We start from the raw sequence: 19,132 nt of genomic DNA on the forward strand, positions 1-19,132 counted from the left end.
CACCAAGCTCTGACGTCCTAAGAAGTCCTACAGAGATGGAAAGCCCGGGCGGCCAGAGGGGCGTGTAATCAAAGGGGGCAGCAGGAACTTTCGAGAACAGACAGGCCAAGGACCCAGATGAGCTAAGGTTTTTGGGGTGGGAATGTTGAGAACAAATATCCTCTTCTTGGTTAAAAAACAAAAGCAAGAAGGGATAAACTTGCTGTTTGAAGCAGATGGTGTGTGACTTTACATGGATAATAGAAAGAAAGCAGAATTTCCTAAAGTGGCTTCTGCCTTCTCTAGCGAGGGGGTCATTAAGAGCAAATCTCGTTACATTGGCCTTGTCTCCCCAGGAAGGCAGATGGAGGTTCAGAGCAGATCTGCATGTCAGTGGGGAACGGGCCTGGCTCTCTCCGTGAGCCCAGAGCCCTGCACTCTCCCCTCTTGAGAGGAGACTCGGACAGAGTCTTCAAGTGGTTCAGAGAAACAGGGCTTCCAAAATGTGGGAGGCACATGGGCCTGGAAAGTCATCTTCAATTATCTGAGAGACTTATTTGTAAGGGCCCAAGCAAAAGGATTAAGACCGAGTCAATGAGAAACTTAAAAAGTACTTAGTAAGCATCCATGAGGGGCTGGTACTCTGCTGGACGAGGACGCAGGGCGAGGACACATGTCCAGTCCTTGCCCTCTGGGCTGGCTGATTTAAGCTCACAAACCCAGGGAGGTATGGAAGTAGAGGCATCGTTCCTCAGGGAGCTGCCCCTGGACTGAACGGCTACCTTGAGGATGAGGGGGAGTGGGGGGCGATGGGGCCGTAGGGTCCCCTGGAGGATGCTGGGGGCGGGGCAGGGCAGGAAGCACTGGACAGGGTGTGGTTGGGACTTCCAGACTCCTCACAACTCTGAGCGGCTGGGATTTAGGATTTTGTAGATTTAGTTGTCACTCCAAGGAAATAGTCTTCGTTCCCATAAGCCAAAGTGCTTATCTTGGAATTTAAGGGTATCAGTTTTTCAATGATGGACTGCTGAAGATTCAGGAGAGAGCGAGCCGTTCTGCTGGGCTCCTACTGATCAGCAGGACACCGTGCAGCGTTCCGGGTGCTGGGACAGCTAGGCGTGGGGGTGAGCTCTCCGTGCGTGGACAGATGCAAGAGGCGTGCGGCACCCCTTGGGGGCACAGGCGGCTGGCCCACCAGGCCACAGGTCCACTGGAAGGAAGGGCTGACTGACGAGCGGGGCCGTGGGACATTTGCCTGGCCTCGGAAACACAATAGCCGTCCCCGATTTCCAAACCTTTATTGATTTCCTAATTCTCATTCCTAGATCCTGGTTCTCAGTTCTTGTCACTTGTATTTTTGCTTTCACGCTTGGTCCGCATCCAACCCTAAGGACGCTGTTACGACCCCTTGATAAAAGCACCCCGACAGCAGCATGTATGCGGTATGTCGCTGGGACGACTGTCTGTCCTGGCGAAGCCCGCACGGCTGCACGGGGCTGAGCAAATTGTTCTCGTGTCGTTAGTTTGTACTCAGTGTATAATTATGCTCTTTAGATCCTGAATGTAATGGAACTCGATTTAAAAAAGCCCAAAGATACGGTGGATCTTATTTTTAATAGAAACAGCACTCTTTCATAATTCATAACGTCCAAGTTCTAATGGGCTAATGAATAATTTGGAAGCAGTGCGAGCTCTTCGCTGGCTCTCCCGGGGGCCGTGTCTACTTTCCCTCAGCTGCTGGAGAACTCACAGTGTCCTTGTTCCACCAGCAGTGTTACGACAGAGCAGGGCCGGAAAAGGCACCCCTGCTCCTGGGATACAACCCGTAGGGGAGGACCCTGCACCCCGGTGTCTCTGGCGGGAGCCCACCAAGTGTGGTGCGTGTGGCAACACCTACTCCCACGTTTCAAATCATAATTACTGCACAGAGCAAAGGCCTTAGGACCAACTCTCTAAGCTTCTAGAGAAAGAGAAACCTACACGATTCCTGAGGCTCCTGACAAAGGCAGAAAAAAAGTCCCCCAGGAGCCAGTCAGTGACCTGGAGCCAGTGACGTTCTCCAGAAGTTTCTCAGGGCCCATCCCATGGATAACTTCACTTGCGGCCATCTGTTTGCAACTTGGCTGCCAAGCAGCAGGGCTGATTTCACTTGAAATTTCTTTACTCTTCTATGCTTCCGTGTGCATGAGGTGCTAAGCAGCAGTGAGAAGGAGTGGAGAAGCCCGTGGGCCGTGGAACCCACATCACCGAGAGTCTCCTCCGGCCGAGACCCGCTCGCTCATTTAAGGAGAGAATCTGAAATGAGCTGGCGTGCGAGCAACTCCCAAATCAGGTTAGAAATCGAGTTTGATCCTGTAGAAAATGTATTTAAAAACGTTTAAAAGGCATGCTTTGGGAGTGACCTCTGAGGAAACCAAAACCTGGTGTGTTATCCAGGTTACCCTCGGCAGGAAAGAGAAAACCGCCCGTCTCTGACGACACTGACAGGGAACACCACTGAACTACTTGTTTTTTTGGGTAAAACATCCGGACTTGAAATAATGGGAAGCTACGTGAGAAGGCTAAGACTAGTCTTGGAACTTTAAAAACTACATCTCACCACTGGCCTGTGGTTCAGTGAACAGCGTCTGTACGCGCGACACGTGTCAGGGGTACTGTCCACTTTACACGCAGGAAAACACCTGAAGCCTACACAACCGCCAGACGACAGCAATGCCCTCCCAGGCATGAGGGACGGAGCCCGTTACTGACAGACACACCCTCGGTTTTCCTGGACTCCAAACCTGAAGGACGCCCTTGATGTGAGTAAGCATCTAACAACAGGGATTAAACATTCGGACTGGGCCGCAGGCCCCTCGAACTGAGTTTCTGTACCATAACAGCAGCTAAACATAATACAAGCAACAGTCAAACACTGTTCCAAATGCTCCATTTGGATGAACTCATGTACCCACCCCCGCACCCTGCGTGGCAGATGCCAGTATCCCTAACTTACAGATGAGGAAGCTGCAGCACAGAGAGGCTGCGTAACTTGAACAAGGTCACACAGTCACTAAATGGCCCAGTCAGGATTTGAACCCAGGCCGTCAGCGCCGGGGCCTACGCTCTCATCGCTGTGCCCTCCCGGCTGGCGCCCACCCCCAGTTAACAGCCCAGGTGCCTGTGGTTCTTTTTAAAGCAGGACTCCCCTGTGCTGATCAGGTTCTCGAAAGAACCTCAGAGAGTCGGTTCAAGTTTAAACTTGTCCTCCCTGCCCCCTCAGGCTCCTGAACGTGAACCATGGCACTCAGCCACGGTCGGCTTCACACTGGAGTCAGGCAACTTGTCCCACCTGACGGCGAACACTGACACACCGGAAGCCAGCTCAGCCCGGGAGCCATCAGCACACCAGCGTCTTCCACGAATTGGGGCGCACACGCTAGTGTTGACTTAATATTCCATCCCGCTTGCTGGAGGCTCTGGAAGCAGGTATCCCAAGATGAAAGGATCTGGACATCTGGGATCTTCCTTTATTTCTCCAATTTCACACTTAGAGAAACATAAATTCCTACCTCTAAATTTAACTCTTGGTCGATGATTTTTATTATCGAACACCTTAATATTAGCAAGCATGGAGTGAAAGCCTCCCCAATTTTTTCCAAAGGACACCCTTGACTCCAGCTAAAGCTTTTAAAAGCTGTGAAACAAAGGATTTGTATTTGTTCCTAACGCTAATAAGCGAGTAAGTCCTCGCTAACCACTGCTTTTCAAAACAACACTGTAAGGTAGATTTTTAGCGGATTACCTTGAGCTGGAAGTGAAATATGAATCATCATTGTCATCGCTGTACTTCTTTCTGGGTTTTGTTATGATTGGTGTTTCCTGTTCAATGGTCTGCATGTCTGACGTCACGGAATGTGAAATGCCACTTGAGGAAACAGAGAATAAAATGGGAAAAAGTTACATTCGCTCATGAAGACATTTGCGTTCACTGAAGAATGAACATTTTACCTTTTTTTTTTTTTAAATTTTAAAGATTTTATTCATTTGACAGACAGAGATCACAAGTAGGCAGAGAGGCAGGCAGAGAGAGAGGAAGGGAAGCAGGCTCCCCGCAAAGCAGAGAGCCCGATGCGGGGCTCGATCCCGGGACCCTGAGATCATGACCTCAGCCAAAGGCAGAGGCTTTAACCCACTGAGCCACCCAGGCGCCCCAAGAATGAACATTTTAATCTATACTCTCAACAAAAGAATGTATTAGTGGGATTCAAAACACGAGCAATAAAAATAGTACGTATATTTTTTGGCATGAGCATCAAAAAGCCTTAGTGAGGACCAGAACCTGATTACACGAAATAAGTCACACGTATCAGTTCTGTCTGTGGCATCTGCTCAGCGACGAGTCAGGCCTATTTCCCTTTTTTTGAAACTCAAATTTGGAATTTTTCATGCTATGTTGAGTATTAAGGGAAAAAGCTGAAAAAAGGAAGGAATCAAGAAAAAATACTTTTCAAGCTGACGTTAATAAGGAAAAACCATTCACGATCAGCAACCTGGTTTAATTCCTGGAAGCCACGTACCTTCTGCAGTTTCCAAATCCCATGCCGAGTCTCTCGGACTCTGTCTTTTTTTTGCCGCTCATGTTCACCTTCTCGTCCTTTTTCATTTGAATTTCGAGATCCTTGTAGGCTAATCGCAGTGATGAAACGCTGCCAGAAAAACCAAATGCTCTTAATTTGGTTTTAATTCTGTGTTCTCGAGTTCAAACACTAAGCAAAATTAAACATGTCGCTTATAATTTGAGCTTCGTGCTTCTTTCCATAATTAATAATTAGGAAGGCAAATTGGCTTTTTTCCCCCCCAGAGGTCTTTTTTGAGTAGATGCTCAAGAAAATTTCAATGAGTTTACAGCCACTTTTTGGTTGCTGCTGGTCCTAGTTCTAGTTCATATCAGTTATCATCATATAATAATGGTTTGTACCACCTGCTACATAATAACATAACATATACGGAAATTATGTTATATAGGATAGTAAAAAGCAGAATTCCTTATCTGGATTAATATTTCATTTATATTTCCACATTACAGAGCAAAAGGATAAGATGAGTCTCACTGGTTTGCTTGGTTTAAATACACACACACTCACATTTGACTTTACAAATAGATAAATTAAGAAGGAGTTACTTAATTGCAAAAGGATTCTTCAGAGGATCTCTATGTAATCAGGCTTCTGAGAGCATTTAAAACTGTGCTGCGAGTCAGACACTAATGATCTGTTTGTCAAATGTCTGTTATGAATGTTGCACCAAAGGGGAATGCACCTGTCCCAGACTCCCAGAGTTCTAAAAATGTTATGAATACTTAATTTTTCATAAGGAAAACTATGCCTCTATCAGCAATAGCAGAACTATTTTATATTAGTAAGTCAGCGACAGAATGTTGGGGTCCTGAAAAGTGATATACGTATTTTATTTTATTTTTATTTTTTTTTAATTTGACAGACAGAGATCACAAGTAGGCAGAGAGGCAGGCAGAGAGAGAGGAGGAAGCAGGCTCCCCGAAGAGCAGAGAGCCCGATGCGGGGCTCGATCCCAGGACCCTGGGATCATGACCTGAGCTGAAGGCAGAGGCTTCAACCCACTGAGCCACCCAGGCGCCCCTGATATACGTATTTTATCAGGAACTCTAAGCTATCATCCATTTTATAAAATTGTGTAAAATGTCATGGATTCCTCGTAAGTCACGGTATAAATGCCATAATAATATAAATATATTTCTCTGTATTAACAGGGAATGACAATGGTATTTCTTACTAGAAAAACACAGTCAATAGAAAATAGGAAAAAGAAAAGAAAAGAAAAGAAAAGAAAATGCGTCTGCTGTTTTCTTCCCTAGTAAGCCAGGCAGAATTTGTTTTGTTTTGACCTAGCAGTTTGCTCTCTTTACTATTATTCCTACTGAACACACGGATTCTGGCAATGCACTAGGTTTTATCACTCAGAAAAGAAAAAATAGCTTTGAGTATACTTTTTGGAGGAAGACAACAGATTTGCTGAAAATCGTGAACAGATAAAACTGTTGCAACAGATTCTTCTGGAGAAGAGGAACGGATTGGGGGAAAGGTTTTCCTGGGGAGAGTGGAGATGGGAGCGCTTTCCTTCTCCGGGTCTGACATGGGACTGGGTTTCCTGCCCAGGAAAAGCACACACTTGACCGCCCAGGCTTCCCGTAACACAGGGCGGCAGCACTGATAGAATTAAGAAGTCAGGATTCCCTGCTTCCCAGTCCTGGCTCAAAGGAGGGCTTGCAGCCGCTCAGATCACACAAGGGAAGAAGCTCTGCCTCTTCCCATCGCACCCCCCCAACCAACAACTGTGCAGACTCCTGACGGTAAGCCCAGGAGCTGCGAGCCAGGAGGTGAGGACAGGCTAGTGCATGGCCAGTCGGAATTTCCCAGGCTGATGAGAGGAAATTGCGGCTCCTGACAGCTGGACTGAACTAACTACTCACAGCCATGAAAACATTAACTTGCAGAAGTTAACTTGCCCGTCGCATCTTAAAAATAAAGTGTGTGTTTTCTCGGGCTGGCACAGCCCTGCTTTGCTGGAACTGGGCTGCCCCGGGGCTGAGCGGGAGGGCACAGTGGTAGGGCTGTCCTGAATGGGGCCAAGGAAGCCGTCAAAGCAGGTTGCGAGGTCAAATCCATAAATACCCGGGCCCACATCTCTGCGTTCCTGCTGTACTTGACCAACCTAATGAAAGCTACCAGCTAAGGCTGCTGGCCTTCTAACATCACTGTGCTCATCTCCAGCCCCCTGCACCGCAGGGAGCGAAGGGATCAGGCTCTGGATTATATAGGCTCCAGGAAAACCAGGCACCGGCAATCCGCACACAGCTCGATCCCAAACACCAAGAGAAGCAGTCTAGAGCCTCAGATTTGGCCTCCCCAGGGTCAAGAACGTAGCTTAGAGAAATTAAAGTGAGGTCGGTGACCACTGAAAGCACATTTTGCAGAAAGCATTTCAAACCATTTCAGCCCAACGATGGTTTAGTGCTGCCCCCTACATTCTTTGAGTTAAATGACGAGGAGAAATATTATACTTTTTTCTTTCTTTTTTTTTTTTTAAGATTTTATTTATTTATTTGACAGAGAGAGGGAGATCACAAGTAGGCAGAGAGGCAGTCAGAGAGAGAGGAAGGGAAGCAGACTCCCCGCCGAGCAGAGAGCCCGATGTGGGGCTCGATCCAAGGACGCTGAGATCATGACCTGAGCCCACTGAGCCACCCAGGTGCCCCTATACTTCAAATTCTCTGGGCTTAGCAACCAGAAAGTTCCTTCGCAAACTGTTAGAATGAATAGTAAGAAAGCGCACCGACTGGGCACGGACTCGGCCCCAGGCACTGTCTGATGCACTCTGATGAGCATTAACTAAGTTAATCCTCACAGCATTAAACCTCATAAAATAAGCATTATTATTTTCTTCATTATGCAGTCTACAGTAACTCAAGCCAAAACTGATAGAACACACATGAAAGGAAGAGGAAATACCATATAAGTAAAATAAACACACATAAGAACTAGGAACCCAAGTTGCCTTTCCTTTCTGCGTTGTGCTCCCCCTGCTTCTCTCCGCGCGGTCTTTTATACCCAGCACATCCCGACTCCAGAGGGCCACTCGCTTCTGTTTCCAACACAAACAAAGCCTCTCAGAGCCTTCAGTGAATACTTCCAGCCATTCTCTGGACCGGCCTCCGGGCTTCCAGTTTCTGCCCCATTCTGTCTGTCCTGATCTCACTGCCAAACTCACCCTCCAAAATACACTCCCTCGTTCCAGTGCTCCTCTTAGATAAAATGTGAGCTGACTGGCCGGACTTCAAGGGACTCCATGTTATCATTTCTCCAGTTTCTCCAGTCCAGGCAGCCCCCCTCCCCGCAAAACTGAATGGCATCTGGAAAGCAAACCTCCCAGTTATATGATTAATAGTTTTATTCACTAAAAACACACTAGTAGAAGCAAGTCAGACTTACATTGATTCTTCCTTAGGCACCGCCCTGGCCAGAAGGTCTTCCTGTTCCTTCATTTTATCTACAGCCTGGGCTTGTTTTTCAATTTCATTAAAGCATGTATTCGCCACTTTCTGGGCTCCCAAACTTCCTTTTTTGGCCCCAAGCTAGAAGATATATAAAATTAGGTTCTACCCAAACTTTTGGAAAGCTTCGCAGCAACAGCTAACGTGGACTGAGGTCTATGACGCGCCAGGCACTGTGACCTGCGCTTTACAAGCATTCTCTCACTCAGTCCTCACGACCCTGTCAAGCTGGCATCACCGTCGGCCCCAGTTCACAGATGAGCAGCTCAAGCTGAGGCAAGTTAAGTGGCTTGACCAAGATCACACAGCCACTAGGTGACAAAGTGGCTGCCTTGGCGCCTGCCTCTGGAACAGGGACCCTAAAGGGAATCGCGGTCTCTGAAAGCTCAGAGGACGACAACCCTCCAAGTCTCCAGTGATAGCATCGCTTACAGAAATGCAAATGCAACAGACACTCCCACGGAGCCTCTGCTGATTTTTTTTTTTTTAATTTTGTCATCGAAGGAAAAATTTCTTTGAAAACTCATTCTAGAAAAACTTGACTACGTCCAACATTCATCTCATTGCACAAAGCATAGGTTCTTCATCAAAGCCACGTGTATAACACACAGTGTGGGAAGTGACAAAGGTGGCTGTCTCAGAGACAAGCTATTAGGTATTTACACATGATACTCACTCCTCTTTTGGCTTGATTTGGTTTCTTTTTTATGATAGAGGACACCTCTGCCAAAAAATAAAAAACAGAAAGTCAGGCCAATTGAAATACATAATTTTTCTATTTTTAGTGTATCTGAAAAAAAATATTAAGATACATATCATTATTTAAGAGACTGTAACATTTCCCAGAAGACTCGAGCATGAGTGTATTTTAGAGTAAGAGCTTGGTTAAATGGAATTTCTCAGTATTTCCAAGTAGTATCCAAACTCAGAGAAAACATTTTCTGCATACCACCCTGAAGAGAAATAAAGAGCCTGGCCTGGCCCCACACACTGCTTTCTTCAGGAACATTTCTTCTGTATATTAGAACAAACCCTCCTATTAAGATCTGCTCTTCAAAAACTTTTAGAATTACTTTAAAACATTAAGTTAGCCAGGCATTACGTATACAACTAAAGCAACGACAAGCTTTTTCACCTTGACTTATATACAGATTTTATCTATTAACCAATAAGAATTAAAAACCATTCTATTATTTCATACCAGTACTTTCTAAATTGCACAAAAATATATACTTTAGAGTTCCTTAAAAATTGTTTTATGGGTAAACTTTTTTTTTTTTAAAGATTTTATTTATTTATTTGACAGACAGAGATCACAAGTAGGCAGAGAGACAGGCAGAGAGAGGAAGGGAAGCAGGCTCCCTGCTGAGCAGAGAGCCTGATGCGGGGCTCGATCCCAGGACCCTGGGATCATGACCTGAGCCGAAGGCAGAGGCTTTAACCCACTGAGCCACCCAGGCGCCCCTTTTTATGGGTAAACTTTAATCATAGACTATATATTCTATGTTTAAGAGACTCAGTAGGAATAAAATTTTAACTTTTTTCTGACAAAGACGAGAATGTATTTTAAGAGGAAAAGACAGCATAAAACCACAAACAACGAAAGATTCAAATTTAGCCCTAATATGAGAATTTAACACCATTACATTTCAAATATGAAAGAGGGATCTAGGGAAATTTTTCTTTCCCTCGCCTCCTTTTGGATCCGTGTGGCAGTAGTCACATAATCCGCTCCCAACCTCCTACAAGGCCATTAACACCGGATGAAAATATCCAGAACATTTCTAATAGTTTAGCTATTTTTCACCAAAGTATTGCTTTCCAATTAATGCCATGTAATACGCACTATATCAGAATAAAATTCCCTAATAATGCAATATTAAAGATCACTAAAATGAAATACTAGAGGAGTTCTTGAGTCAATGGGAATGATGGGGCTGCTCTGCTCTCCAGGATTTTTTGCTCGATAAAATCTTACTAATAGATTAATGGTCATGATGCCGTATTAGACTACAAAGTCCTGGCAGAATGTAAGGACGGGATTCATTTTTTTGTCTTAATGAATCTCACTCTCGAAATCAGAATATAAGATTTTCTTTTTTTTTAGGATTTTATTTACTTGACAGAGATCACAAGTAGGCAGAGAGGCAGGCAGAGAAAAAGGGGGAAGCAGTATCCCCGCTGAGCAGAGAGCCCCAGGGGGGGCTCGATCCCAGGACCCTGGGATCACGACCCGAGCTCAAAGCAGAGGCTTAACCCACAGAGCCACCCAGGCGCCCCTCAGAATGAGAATATAGAGTCGTAGGCCTGTTACCTAAACCAGCCTTCGTTGGTGCATTAAGACCTTCCACACTCGGTCCTTGCTCTGGTCCACCTGAAAGTTAAATAGCTTGATATTAATACAGAAAATATACTCATCAAACACACTTTTGAATATGTAACAAATTTTACTTTTTCAGTCACATATATCTTACCCAATTTTGCCAATGATTGTTTTTCTGTCTAGCTCCACATTCTACTTTATTATTATAAGAATTTTGAATTAAAAAAAAGAATTTTGATTTAAAAGTCTGTTGAAATGGAAGTATGCTTTTTATCCGGTTGCTTTATAGGATAAAACTATTAGTGGTCTCTCTAATTAATATTTGAAATTCTACCTTATGATCTGGTCTTTTAAAATATACTGTTCTGAGGCCCCTAGTATATATGTGGATTAAACACCCAATATATGTTAAAATTTGTAAATTCTTTTTTTTAAGATTTGATTTATGTATTTGAGATAGAGCGAGAGTGAGACAGAGAGAGCACAAGCAGGGGACGCAGCAGGCAGAGGGGAAGCAGACTCCCGGCTGAGCAGGGAGCCTGATGTGGGGCTCGAAGCCAGGACTCCAGGATCATGACCTGAGCTGAAGGCAGTCGCTTAACCGAGGGAGCCACCCAGGCACCCCTACACTTGCAAATTCTAACACCAATCATATCAGTAATAGAAATCTAAATCTCCAGGTACCAGGAAATCTGCTGTTTCCTAGTTGCCTAAAAAATGATTCTGGGGGGACGCCTGGGTGGCTCAGTTGGTTAAGCAGCTGCCTTCAGCTCAGGTCATGATCCCAGCGTCCTGGGATCGAGTCCTGCATCGGGCTCCTTGCTTGGCGGGGAGCCTGCTTGTCCCTCTGCCTCTGCCTGCCACTCTGTCTGCCTGTGCTCGCTCTCGCTTCTCTCTCTATGACAAATAAATAAATAAAATCTTAAAAAAAAAAAAAAGATTCTGGGGGTGCCTGGGTAGCTCAGTGGGTTAAACCTCTGCTGTCAGCTCGGGTTGTGATCTCAGGGTCCTGGGACTGAGCCCCGAATCGAATCGGGCTCTCTGCTCAGTGGGGAGCCTGCTTCCCCCTCTCTCTCTGCCTGCCTCTCTGCCTACTTGTGATCTCTCTCTCTGTGTCATATAAATAAATAAAATCTTAAATGATTCTGGTTAGGAAACTCTATTATGACTTCATTAAAAAAATATTTTGTTATCTTAATTTTATCCCTTTAAAAAGGAATAAACAAGGGGCACCTGGGTGGCGTCTGCCTTTGGCTCAGGTGTGATCCCAGGGTCCTGGGATCGATTCCTGAATTGAGGGTTCCTGCTCAGCAGGCAGCCTGCTTCTCCCTCTCCCTCTGCCTGTCACTTCCCCTACTTGTGCTCTCTCTCTCTGTCAGGTAAATAAATAAAATCTGTAACAAAAAAATGAATAAACAAAATGTAGTCTCTCCAGGCAATGGGTGATTGCTTGGTCAGAAAACAGAATGAGATGACAACACCGGCTGTGACGCGGACGGACCTTGAAAACAGGACACTAAGCTCAAGAAACTGGTCAAAGGAGACCCTGAGCCAAAATCAAGGGTTGGCCCCTTAACCAAGTGAGCCACCCAGGAGCCCCTATAAATATTTAAAAGGTAAGCTTGAGTTAAGGCATTTAAGTAGGCAAAGCAGGACGAGTGAGAACAATAGCATTTTGTGGAAAAAGGACTGACTCCACATTTCTTGATTCCCTACCATGGGCCGGGAGCTGCCGGGCACTGGAAAAATACCAGGGAATAAGGACACTTAAGCAGAGGATGTCAGGACCCACATTCCACTGGCCAACATTCTTTTGATCTCCGTTTTTATTATGCAACCCTTAAGTTGACTCCAGACTGCACCCTGTCACCCTGCCTCAACACAGGAAACTCTGGGCTCAGCCTGGGGAACCGAGAGCTGCTGATGAGAGATTCTGGTTGGGGGAGAGGAGGAAGTGCCGTTGCAGGGGTGAGGGGGCATGGAATTCTAAAGAATAAAACCTTCAGGAGGAACGCTTCAGCTAAGAATGTTGCTTTTTTAAAAAAAGAATTTATTTATTTGACAGAGAGAGACACAGTGACAGAGGGAACACAAGCAGAGGGAGTGGGAGAGGGAGAAGCAGGCTTCCTGCTGAGCCGAGACCCCCCCCCCCCATGCAGGAATGGTCCCAGGACCCTGGGATCATGACCTGAGCTGAAGGCACTTAACGACTGAGCCACCCAGATGCCTCAAGAATGTAGATTTTAATATATTTGCAAGAACAGGGGAGCCTGGGTACTCAGCTGGCTGAGCGTCCAACCCCTGGCTTCGGCTCAGATCGTGATCTCAGGGCTGTGAGATGGAGCCCTAAGTGGCATCATCGGGCTCCGCACTTGGCGGGGAGTCTGCTTGAGGGTTCCCTGTCTCCCTCGGCCCCTCCCCGCACTCGTGTGGCAAGCACGCACGCGCTCAAATAAAGAAATAAATCTTAAAAAGATAAAATATGTACAAAAACAAAATCTTGGGGCACCTGGAGGACTCAGATCGTTAAGCCTCTGCTTTCAGCTCAGGTCATGATCTCCAGGTCCTGGGATCGAGCCCCACATCAGTCTCCCTGCTCAGCGGGGAATCTGCTTCTTCCTTTCCCTCTGCTGCTCCCCCTGCTGTGGTCTCTCTGTCTCTCTCTCAAATAAATAAATAAACCTTGGGGGAAAAAAAAGAACAAAATCTTGTTCTGCATTTGGTTACCGTAGTTTCCCGTTAGGAAAACAGACGACACACCTGGACTCCGGAGGGCACAGGGGCCTCCGTGGCATGTGGGCTTAACCTCAAATGGCCTTTTATGCTAATTAGCTGTATTAAGAACAATATTCAAATTGTCACCTGTACTGTCTGGCAGACACAAAGCCCGCCTTTTCTCTGTGGTAGTCGGGAGAGTGTCAGGATTATTTTTTGTCTTCTGTCCTTACGGAAAATGACAAACCGATGGGCGGCTCAGGCAGATTCCTTATCTGCACAAGCCGCCTCTCCTGGAGCAGCTCACAGCGCAGTGAGCTCACCGGGCACGGCCACTCTCAGAGCCAAGGTGTGCTGCGCTATGAGGGAGCCTGGACACGTAAACGTGGTAGTGACCCGAGTGCCCGTGGGGTGGACAGGGCCTCGTTGAGGAGGACCCTCGAGCAGAGACTCCAGGAAGGAGGCAGCCTCATGGCAACCAGGGGAGACATTCCCACTGCAAGGACAACATAAAACAAACACAGGAAAGGACCCAAGGGCCAGTGCAGCCGCAGTATGGTGCAGGTCTAAGAAACTGAAAAGCGAAACGCCACTTGGAGATGAGTTCTTAGCAAGCATTTAGGGTCATATGCACAAAAAATGAAATGTGCAAAAAAGCCACAGGTTGCAAATGCTACAAATCCAGCAGTGTCAGAGTGTTTTGCATATTAAGGAAACGAGCTTCTGTGTTCTGACTACAAGTATTTATCACTTGTCTTTAAAGCATTTCTTCAGAACAGAAATGTTGTATTTGTAACAGATTTGCTAATCTCTTCTCACGAGGCTTGCATATGCGTAGAAGGACTTCCCCCTCCCGGGGTGACAAGAAAAGCCTCACCCCTGTTTCTTTTAGTACCTCCTATTTTCATGTTTATGTTTAAATTTTTGATCCGACTGAATTTAGGATGATGTAAAGAGTAAAGAAGGAATTCTGCTTTATTGTTTTTTCCAAAACGCTAAACACTTGTCCCAGCTCCATTCACTGTTCCCCAGGAGGCAAAATGTTCCCCTCCTGGTTTGCTGATAGGTCGACTCCTAAGACCAGTAACATTAAAAACAGTCATCCTAAAATCTGCTATTTGATGGCATCTCAGACGTTCCTACCCTTATACCTAGAATTCAATACCAATGAAGTGACTTTTTCTTCCAGCATGCTCCCAATCCCATTCTCCCAGAGACCTGAATGACCACTTTTCTAGGACTCTCTTCTTGATAAATACTAGGTACTCGCCAACCCTCCGGCAAGACCCTTGCCAGAAAGTTTCTCAAATAAGAATCTTGGTCATAGAGCTGGTTGAGTATTTGGTCCTTCCTATTACACGAGGTCCCCAAAAGTAGTTCCAGGCTCAGTATACCAGCCCACACTCCTGGCGCCAGAACCCAGGGGTTTCCTGCACAGCTGTGAAACAGAGCTGTTAATTCACCCGAACTTTCTGGCTGACAAAAGTGTTCAGTCTTAAGACAGAAAAAGTTGATGTCTTGATCCTTGTTACTCTTATCACCTAAGTGATTTTCTAAAATGCAAGCAACTGATATAAGTATATCATTTATATATATAATCCTGGAGCGCCCGGGGGTGGGGGGCTCAGTCAGTTGAGCGTTTGATGCTTGCTTCGGCTCAGGTCATGATCTCACGGTCCTGGGATAGAGCCCTTTATCCGGCTCTGCTTGAGATTCTCTCTCTCCCTCTCCCTCTACCCGTCCTGCTCATGCTCTCTTGGTCTCTCTCTCACACATGAATAAATGAAATCTTTAAAATAAATAAATAAATTAATTAATTAATGTTAAAAATCCCATAATAAAACCACAAAATGCAAGTCATTAGATACCAACTATTTACAGGATCGTTTTTAAAATTGAAATCTTGTTTTCTGAGTATGGAAGTAACATACACTCGTCACAAAAGCTCACTCACTTCACAGCTGTATCAAGTTGAAAGTAAAAGTGATTCATTCAGTAATTTCGTTCTCCAGTTTACAATTTGGTATGTACCTTCCGGAATGTTTTCTGTGTGTGTATGTTTTTTTCAGTTTTTTTTTTTTATAGAAGTGAGATCAGATTCCCTGTTCAGTAATTTTGTTTCCTCACTATGTAATCTACCGGGGCAAGTTTCCTCATGAAATACAAGGATCTTATTTCCTTTCTTTCTTAGGTTGATTTATTTATTTTAGAGAGACAAAGGACACGAGCGGGAAGGGCAGAGGGAGAGGGAGAGAGAATCTCAGCAGATTCTGCACTGACTGTGGAGCCTGATGCGGGGCTCGATCTCATGACCCGGAGATCATGACCTGAGCCGAAACCAAGAGGCGGACGCTCAACTGACTGCACCACCCAGGCACCCCAAGGGTCTTATTTTCTAATAGTTCCATAGCAGCCATCAAACCCCAAGGAGAGCATTACAGGACAGTCCTGAAGACTACCTTCGTTATGAGCCGGAGTGGTTTCCACGTCCCGAGGTGGCAAAGATGCTTCTGGCTGTGCTGAGGCCCACCCTGTGCTGCTCGCCGCCTGCAGCGAGGTGAGAAAAGTCAACAGTAAGCAAAGTAAGACAAGTCTGCGAAACAAAGTGGGGGGAAAAGCTAATAATTTAATAGTCACCTTCTAAGTACCCAGATTAGTGAGAAGGAAAGATAATATTAAAAAAATCAAAAATTAAAAAATTAAAAAAAATTAAAATGTATTCTTTTTTAAAAAAGATTTATGTATTTATTATATATATAGAGAGAGAAAGTGTGCACACACACAGGGAGGGGCAGAGGGAGAGAGAGAGAGACAGAACCTCAAGCAGTCTCCCAACCAGGCAAGAAGCCTGATGCGGGGCTTGATCCCATGACCCATGAGATCATGACCTAGCTGAAACCAAGAGTCAGGCACTTAACCGACTGAGCCACCCAGGTGCCCCGAGAGCACACTTATCTAGATGAGCACTGGGTAATTAATGTACAGAGTTGCTGAATCTTTACATTGTATATGTGAAACTAATGTAACACTATGTGTTAATGATACTTCAATTATGGTCACCAAATCATGGATAAACAGGTGGTGCCTGCTGTGCTTTTCTCTGGTGAAGTTACCGCTTTCCCCTTTCCAACCCCTAGACTTGGGAAGCGAGTCACCAAATGTGGCCTGCACTCAAGGGGAGGGGGCCTCCTGAAAGGCAGAGTGTCTACGCACACATGATTGATTCTTCTCTAGGGAAGATCGTCCCTTCTCTTCATTTATTTATTCAATCATCTATTTATATTAGTGTAGACGCGTGGATATTTATTTTATTCTTTGGATTATAATCCAAATGGTCATTATCTATTTTGTTGTTGAAACTGTTCCAGCTTTGACCACTGGGATCGCTTTCCAGTTGGTTCCTGAGTCCTTCAGACACACCCTCCTCTATCTCCCAGCCCCTCTGCCCAGCACTTCCTTACTCTCGCGCATGCCAAGATGCTCCAGGCTCAGCTGCCCCAGCAGCCCCGGTCCTAGAGTCTGCCTTTTCTCCACCAGTAGCCCCAGTTCCTCGTGGCGCTTAGAAATCGAGAGGGGGTGTGGGTGTCTCGGGGCCTCCCGGTGGACAAGAGCCTGGTACTACATCTGTGTGTGCGCTCACCCAGGGACACACACATTTGTCATCAGTGCTCCACTGTGTGTCTGCATGTGTGCGTGTGCGCACGGAGAGACACACTAGAACAAACGTGAGTTCATGCTAATATGAATTCCAATGCTCGTCCACATCAGACGTTCCCCTCTCTCCTCCTTTTAGCCTGTCATTTGCATGACAACACTTCCCAGCTACTACCACTGAGTACTCTCTCCCTGTCTCGTCTTAAACAGGCACTGCAGAATGTGACAGATTACCTCACCATTTCTTTTGGTTTCCTGTTGATAACTACTTCTAGTAACTACCAACTCTGTCAATGAACCTGTACGCGTACATTATAAGAACAAACAAAAAAAAATCAAGCGACAGCAATTTCATGTCTGTACTTGAAAACTGGTTCAAGAATGGGTTGCACAGCAGTTAAGTAACCGTGCCCCCTCCCCGGTGGGACTGGGAGGAGGGAGGGCAGTGAACAGACATCTGGGGCTCTAAGCCAGGCGCCTGCACACATTTCCCAAAAGGGCCACTCAGGAAATATTTTAGGCTGTGGAGGCCTTATGTTCCCCTCTTTGTGATGTGGGGGTGATTATCATTGCTCCCATCAGACCACAACACCAAGACAATGGTTCTGGCCGCATTTACTGGAGGCTCACTCGGGGCCAGCTCCCAATTCCTCGCACCAGTCCTGACTTCATTCTTTTGTTTAAATAGGGAGCCTGATGCGGGGCTTGAACTCACAACCCTGAGACCAAGACCTGAGATGAGATCCAGACTTGGATACTTAACTGATGGAGACCCTCGGACCCCCCACCCCTGGCTTCATTAGTATAAGAGCCTTGAGATACACTCTGTATACAGCTAAACTGGGACAGTGAGATTCAAGCCCCTATTAAAATGTGGATTTAGGGGTGACTGGGTGGCTCAGTCAGTTCAGCATCCAATTCTTGATTTTGGCTCAGGTCATGGTCTTAGGGCTATGAAACTGAGCCCCCATCATGCTCAACGCTCAGCACGGAGCCTGCTTGAGATTCTCTCTCCCTCTGCCCCTCCCCCACCCACTCACATGCTCTTAATTAAATCTTAAAAAAAATTTTGGGGTACCTGGGGGGTGTGGCTCAGTTGATAGGATGTCTGCCTTCAGCTTGGGTCACAATCTTGGGGTCCTGGGATCGAGCCCGTTAGGCTCCTAGCTCAGCAGGAGCTCTGCTTCTCCTCTCTCTCCCTGCCCCTCCCCCACGCCTCATGCTCTCTTTCTGTCTCAAATAAATAAATAAAAATTCTTAAAAAAAAAAGTTTTCATTCTTTGTCAGTTCCATAGTTCTCAAGTGAACTGTGGCAGACTACTGGAAATGATTTCTCAGCCTCCCTGGCTGCTAGGTATCAATGTACAACTAAGTTCTGGCTACGAGGATGTGAGCGGAAGAGATGTGTGCCACGTCTACATTCTTTTAGTAGAAGGATGGGGCACTAGCTTTCCTAGATGCCTGCCCCACTCCCCCTGCTGCGAAAGGTCCTGAGCTGCAACAGACGCTTTGGACCCTGAGATGGAAGCCAACATGTGGAGAAGACCCAAACAGATCCCTCCCTCGATTAGTCCTGCACAGCTGACTTCAGAACCACGGATGGAAATTAATTTCTATCTTGTTTAAGATAGAAATGTTTCAGGGTTATTATACAGCAGCTTAGCCTGTGTCCTAAGTGAGACATTTAAACATACACCCTTTATAAATGTGAGAGTAAGCATACTTTAAAATTCTATAAAAGATACTACATACCTCAGGAGAAGCATGAGAGGCAAAAAAATCTTCCTCTTTTGGTGGAGGGGTCGAAGGCGGAACCACGCAGCTATCCAGCCACAGCTAGAACATAGAGCACTGCTTAGCCCTTTCCCTGGCTTTAAAAGGTTTTATCTAATAGTCTCACTCCCTTTCTAGAGATCTGTTTGCTAAAGATCGGTACTTTCCACTCCTACACAGTCAGTAACAGTCCTCCAGCGCCCCTGAGCACATCTTAGTGATGTAGCAATCTAGTAATTTCTGCATCCAGTCCTTGAGGATGTCAAGTACCAGATTCACAAGCTGTTTCTGAATAGGAAAGATCGAGCGCTTAATTTCTAAGTGCGGGTTCCAAAGTGCGGTCAATCCTCATTAACAGTGGCTTCCATATTTGCAAATTCACCTTCTTGCCACAATTTCCTTGTAACCCCCAAATCAATGCTTGAGACATCTCTGCGGTCCTTTCACAGGTGTGCGAACCAGCAAAGAATTTGAGCCACCCAAGGTACCCATTCCCGGCTGAGATGGAGCAAGGTGATGCTCTGTCTTCCTACTTTAGCTCTCCAACTGTAAATAATTGTCCTTTTTGAGGTCTATTTAATGCCACATTTTGCACATTTTTGTTGGTGATTTCACTG

The 19,132-nt window shown here is 45.8% G+C and overlaps 1 protein-coding gene across 1 annotated transcript in view; it reads right to left on the reverse strand.

The window, feature by feature from the left end:
- Nucleotides 1-19,132, reverse strand: part of ARFGAP3 (ADP ribosylation factor GTPase activating protein 3) — a 47,105-nt gene that overhangs the window by 15,581 nt on the left and 12,392 nt on the right. Inside the window, exons 5-11 of the mRNA XM_047741015.1 lie at nt 18,495-18,578; nt 15,548-15,635; nt 10,365-10,424; nt 8,727-8,773; nt 7,989-8,131; nt 4,539-4,667; nt 3,764-3,886 (exon numbers count right to left, since the gene is read on the reverse strand). Of these exons, the coding sequence (XP_047596971.1) occupies nt 3,764-3,886; nt 4,539-4,667; nt 7,989-8,131; nt 8,727-8,773; nt 10,365-10,424; nt 15,548-15,635; nt 18,495-18,578 (674 nt within the window). The remainder of the gene's footprint in view (nt 1-3,763; nt 3,887-4,538; nt 4,668-7,988; nt 8,132-8,726; nt 8,774-10,364; nt 10,425-15,547; nt 15,636-18,494; nt 18,579-19,132) is intronic.

This window comes from Lutra lutra, chromosome 8 (assembly GCF_902655055.1).
Source record: "Lutra lutra chromosome 8, mLutLut1.2, whole genome shotgun sequence".
Taxonomy (NCBI): domain Eukaryota; kingdom Metazoa; phylum Chordata; class Mammalia; order Carnivora; family Mustelidae; genus Lutra; species Lutra lutra.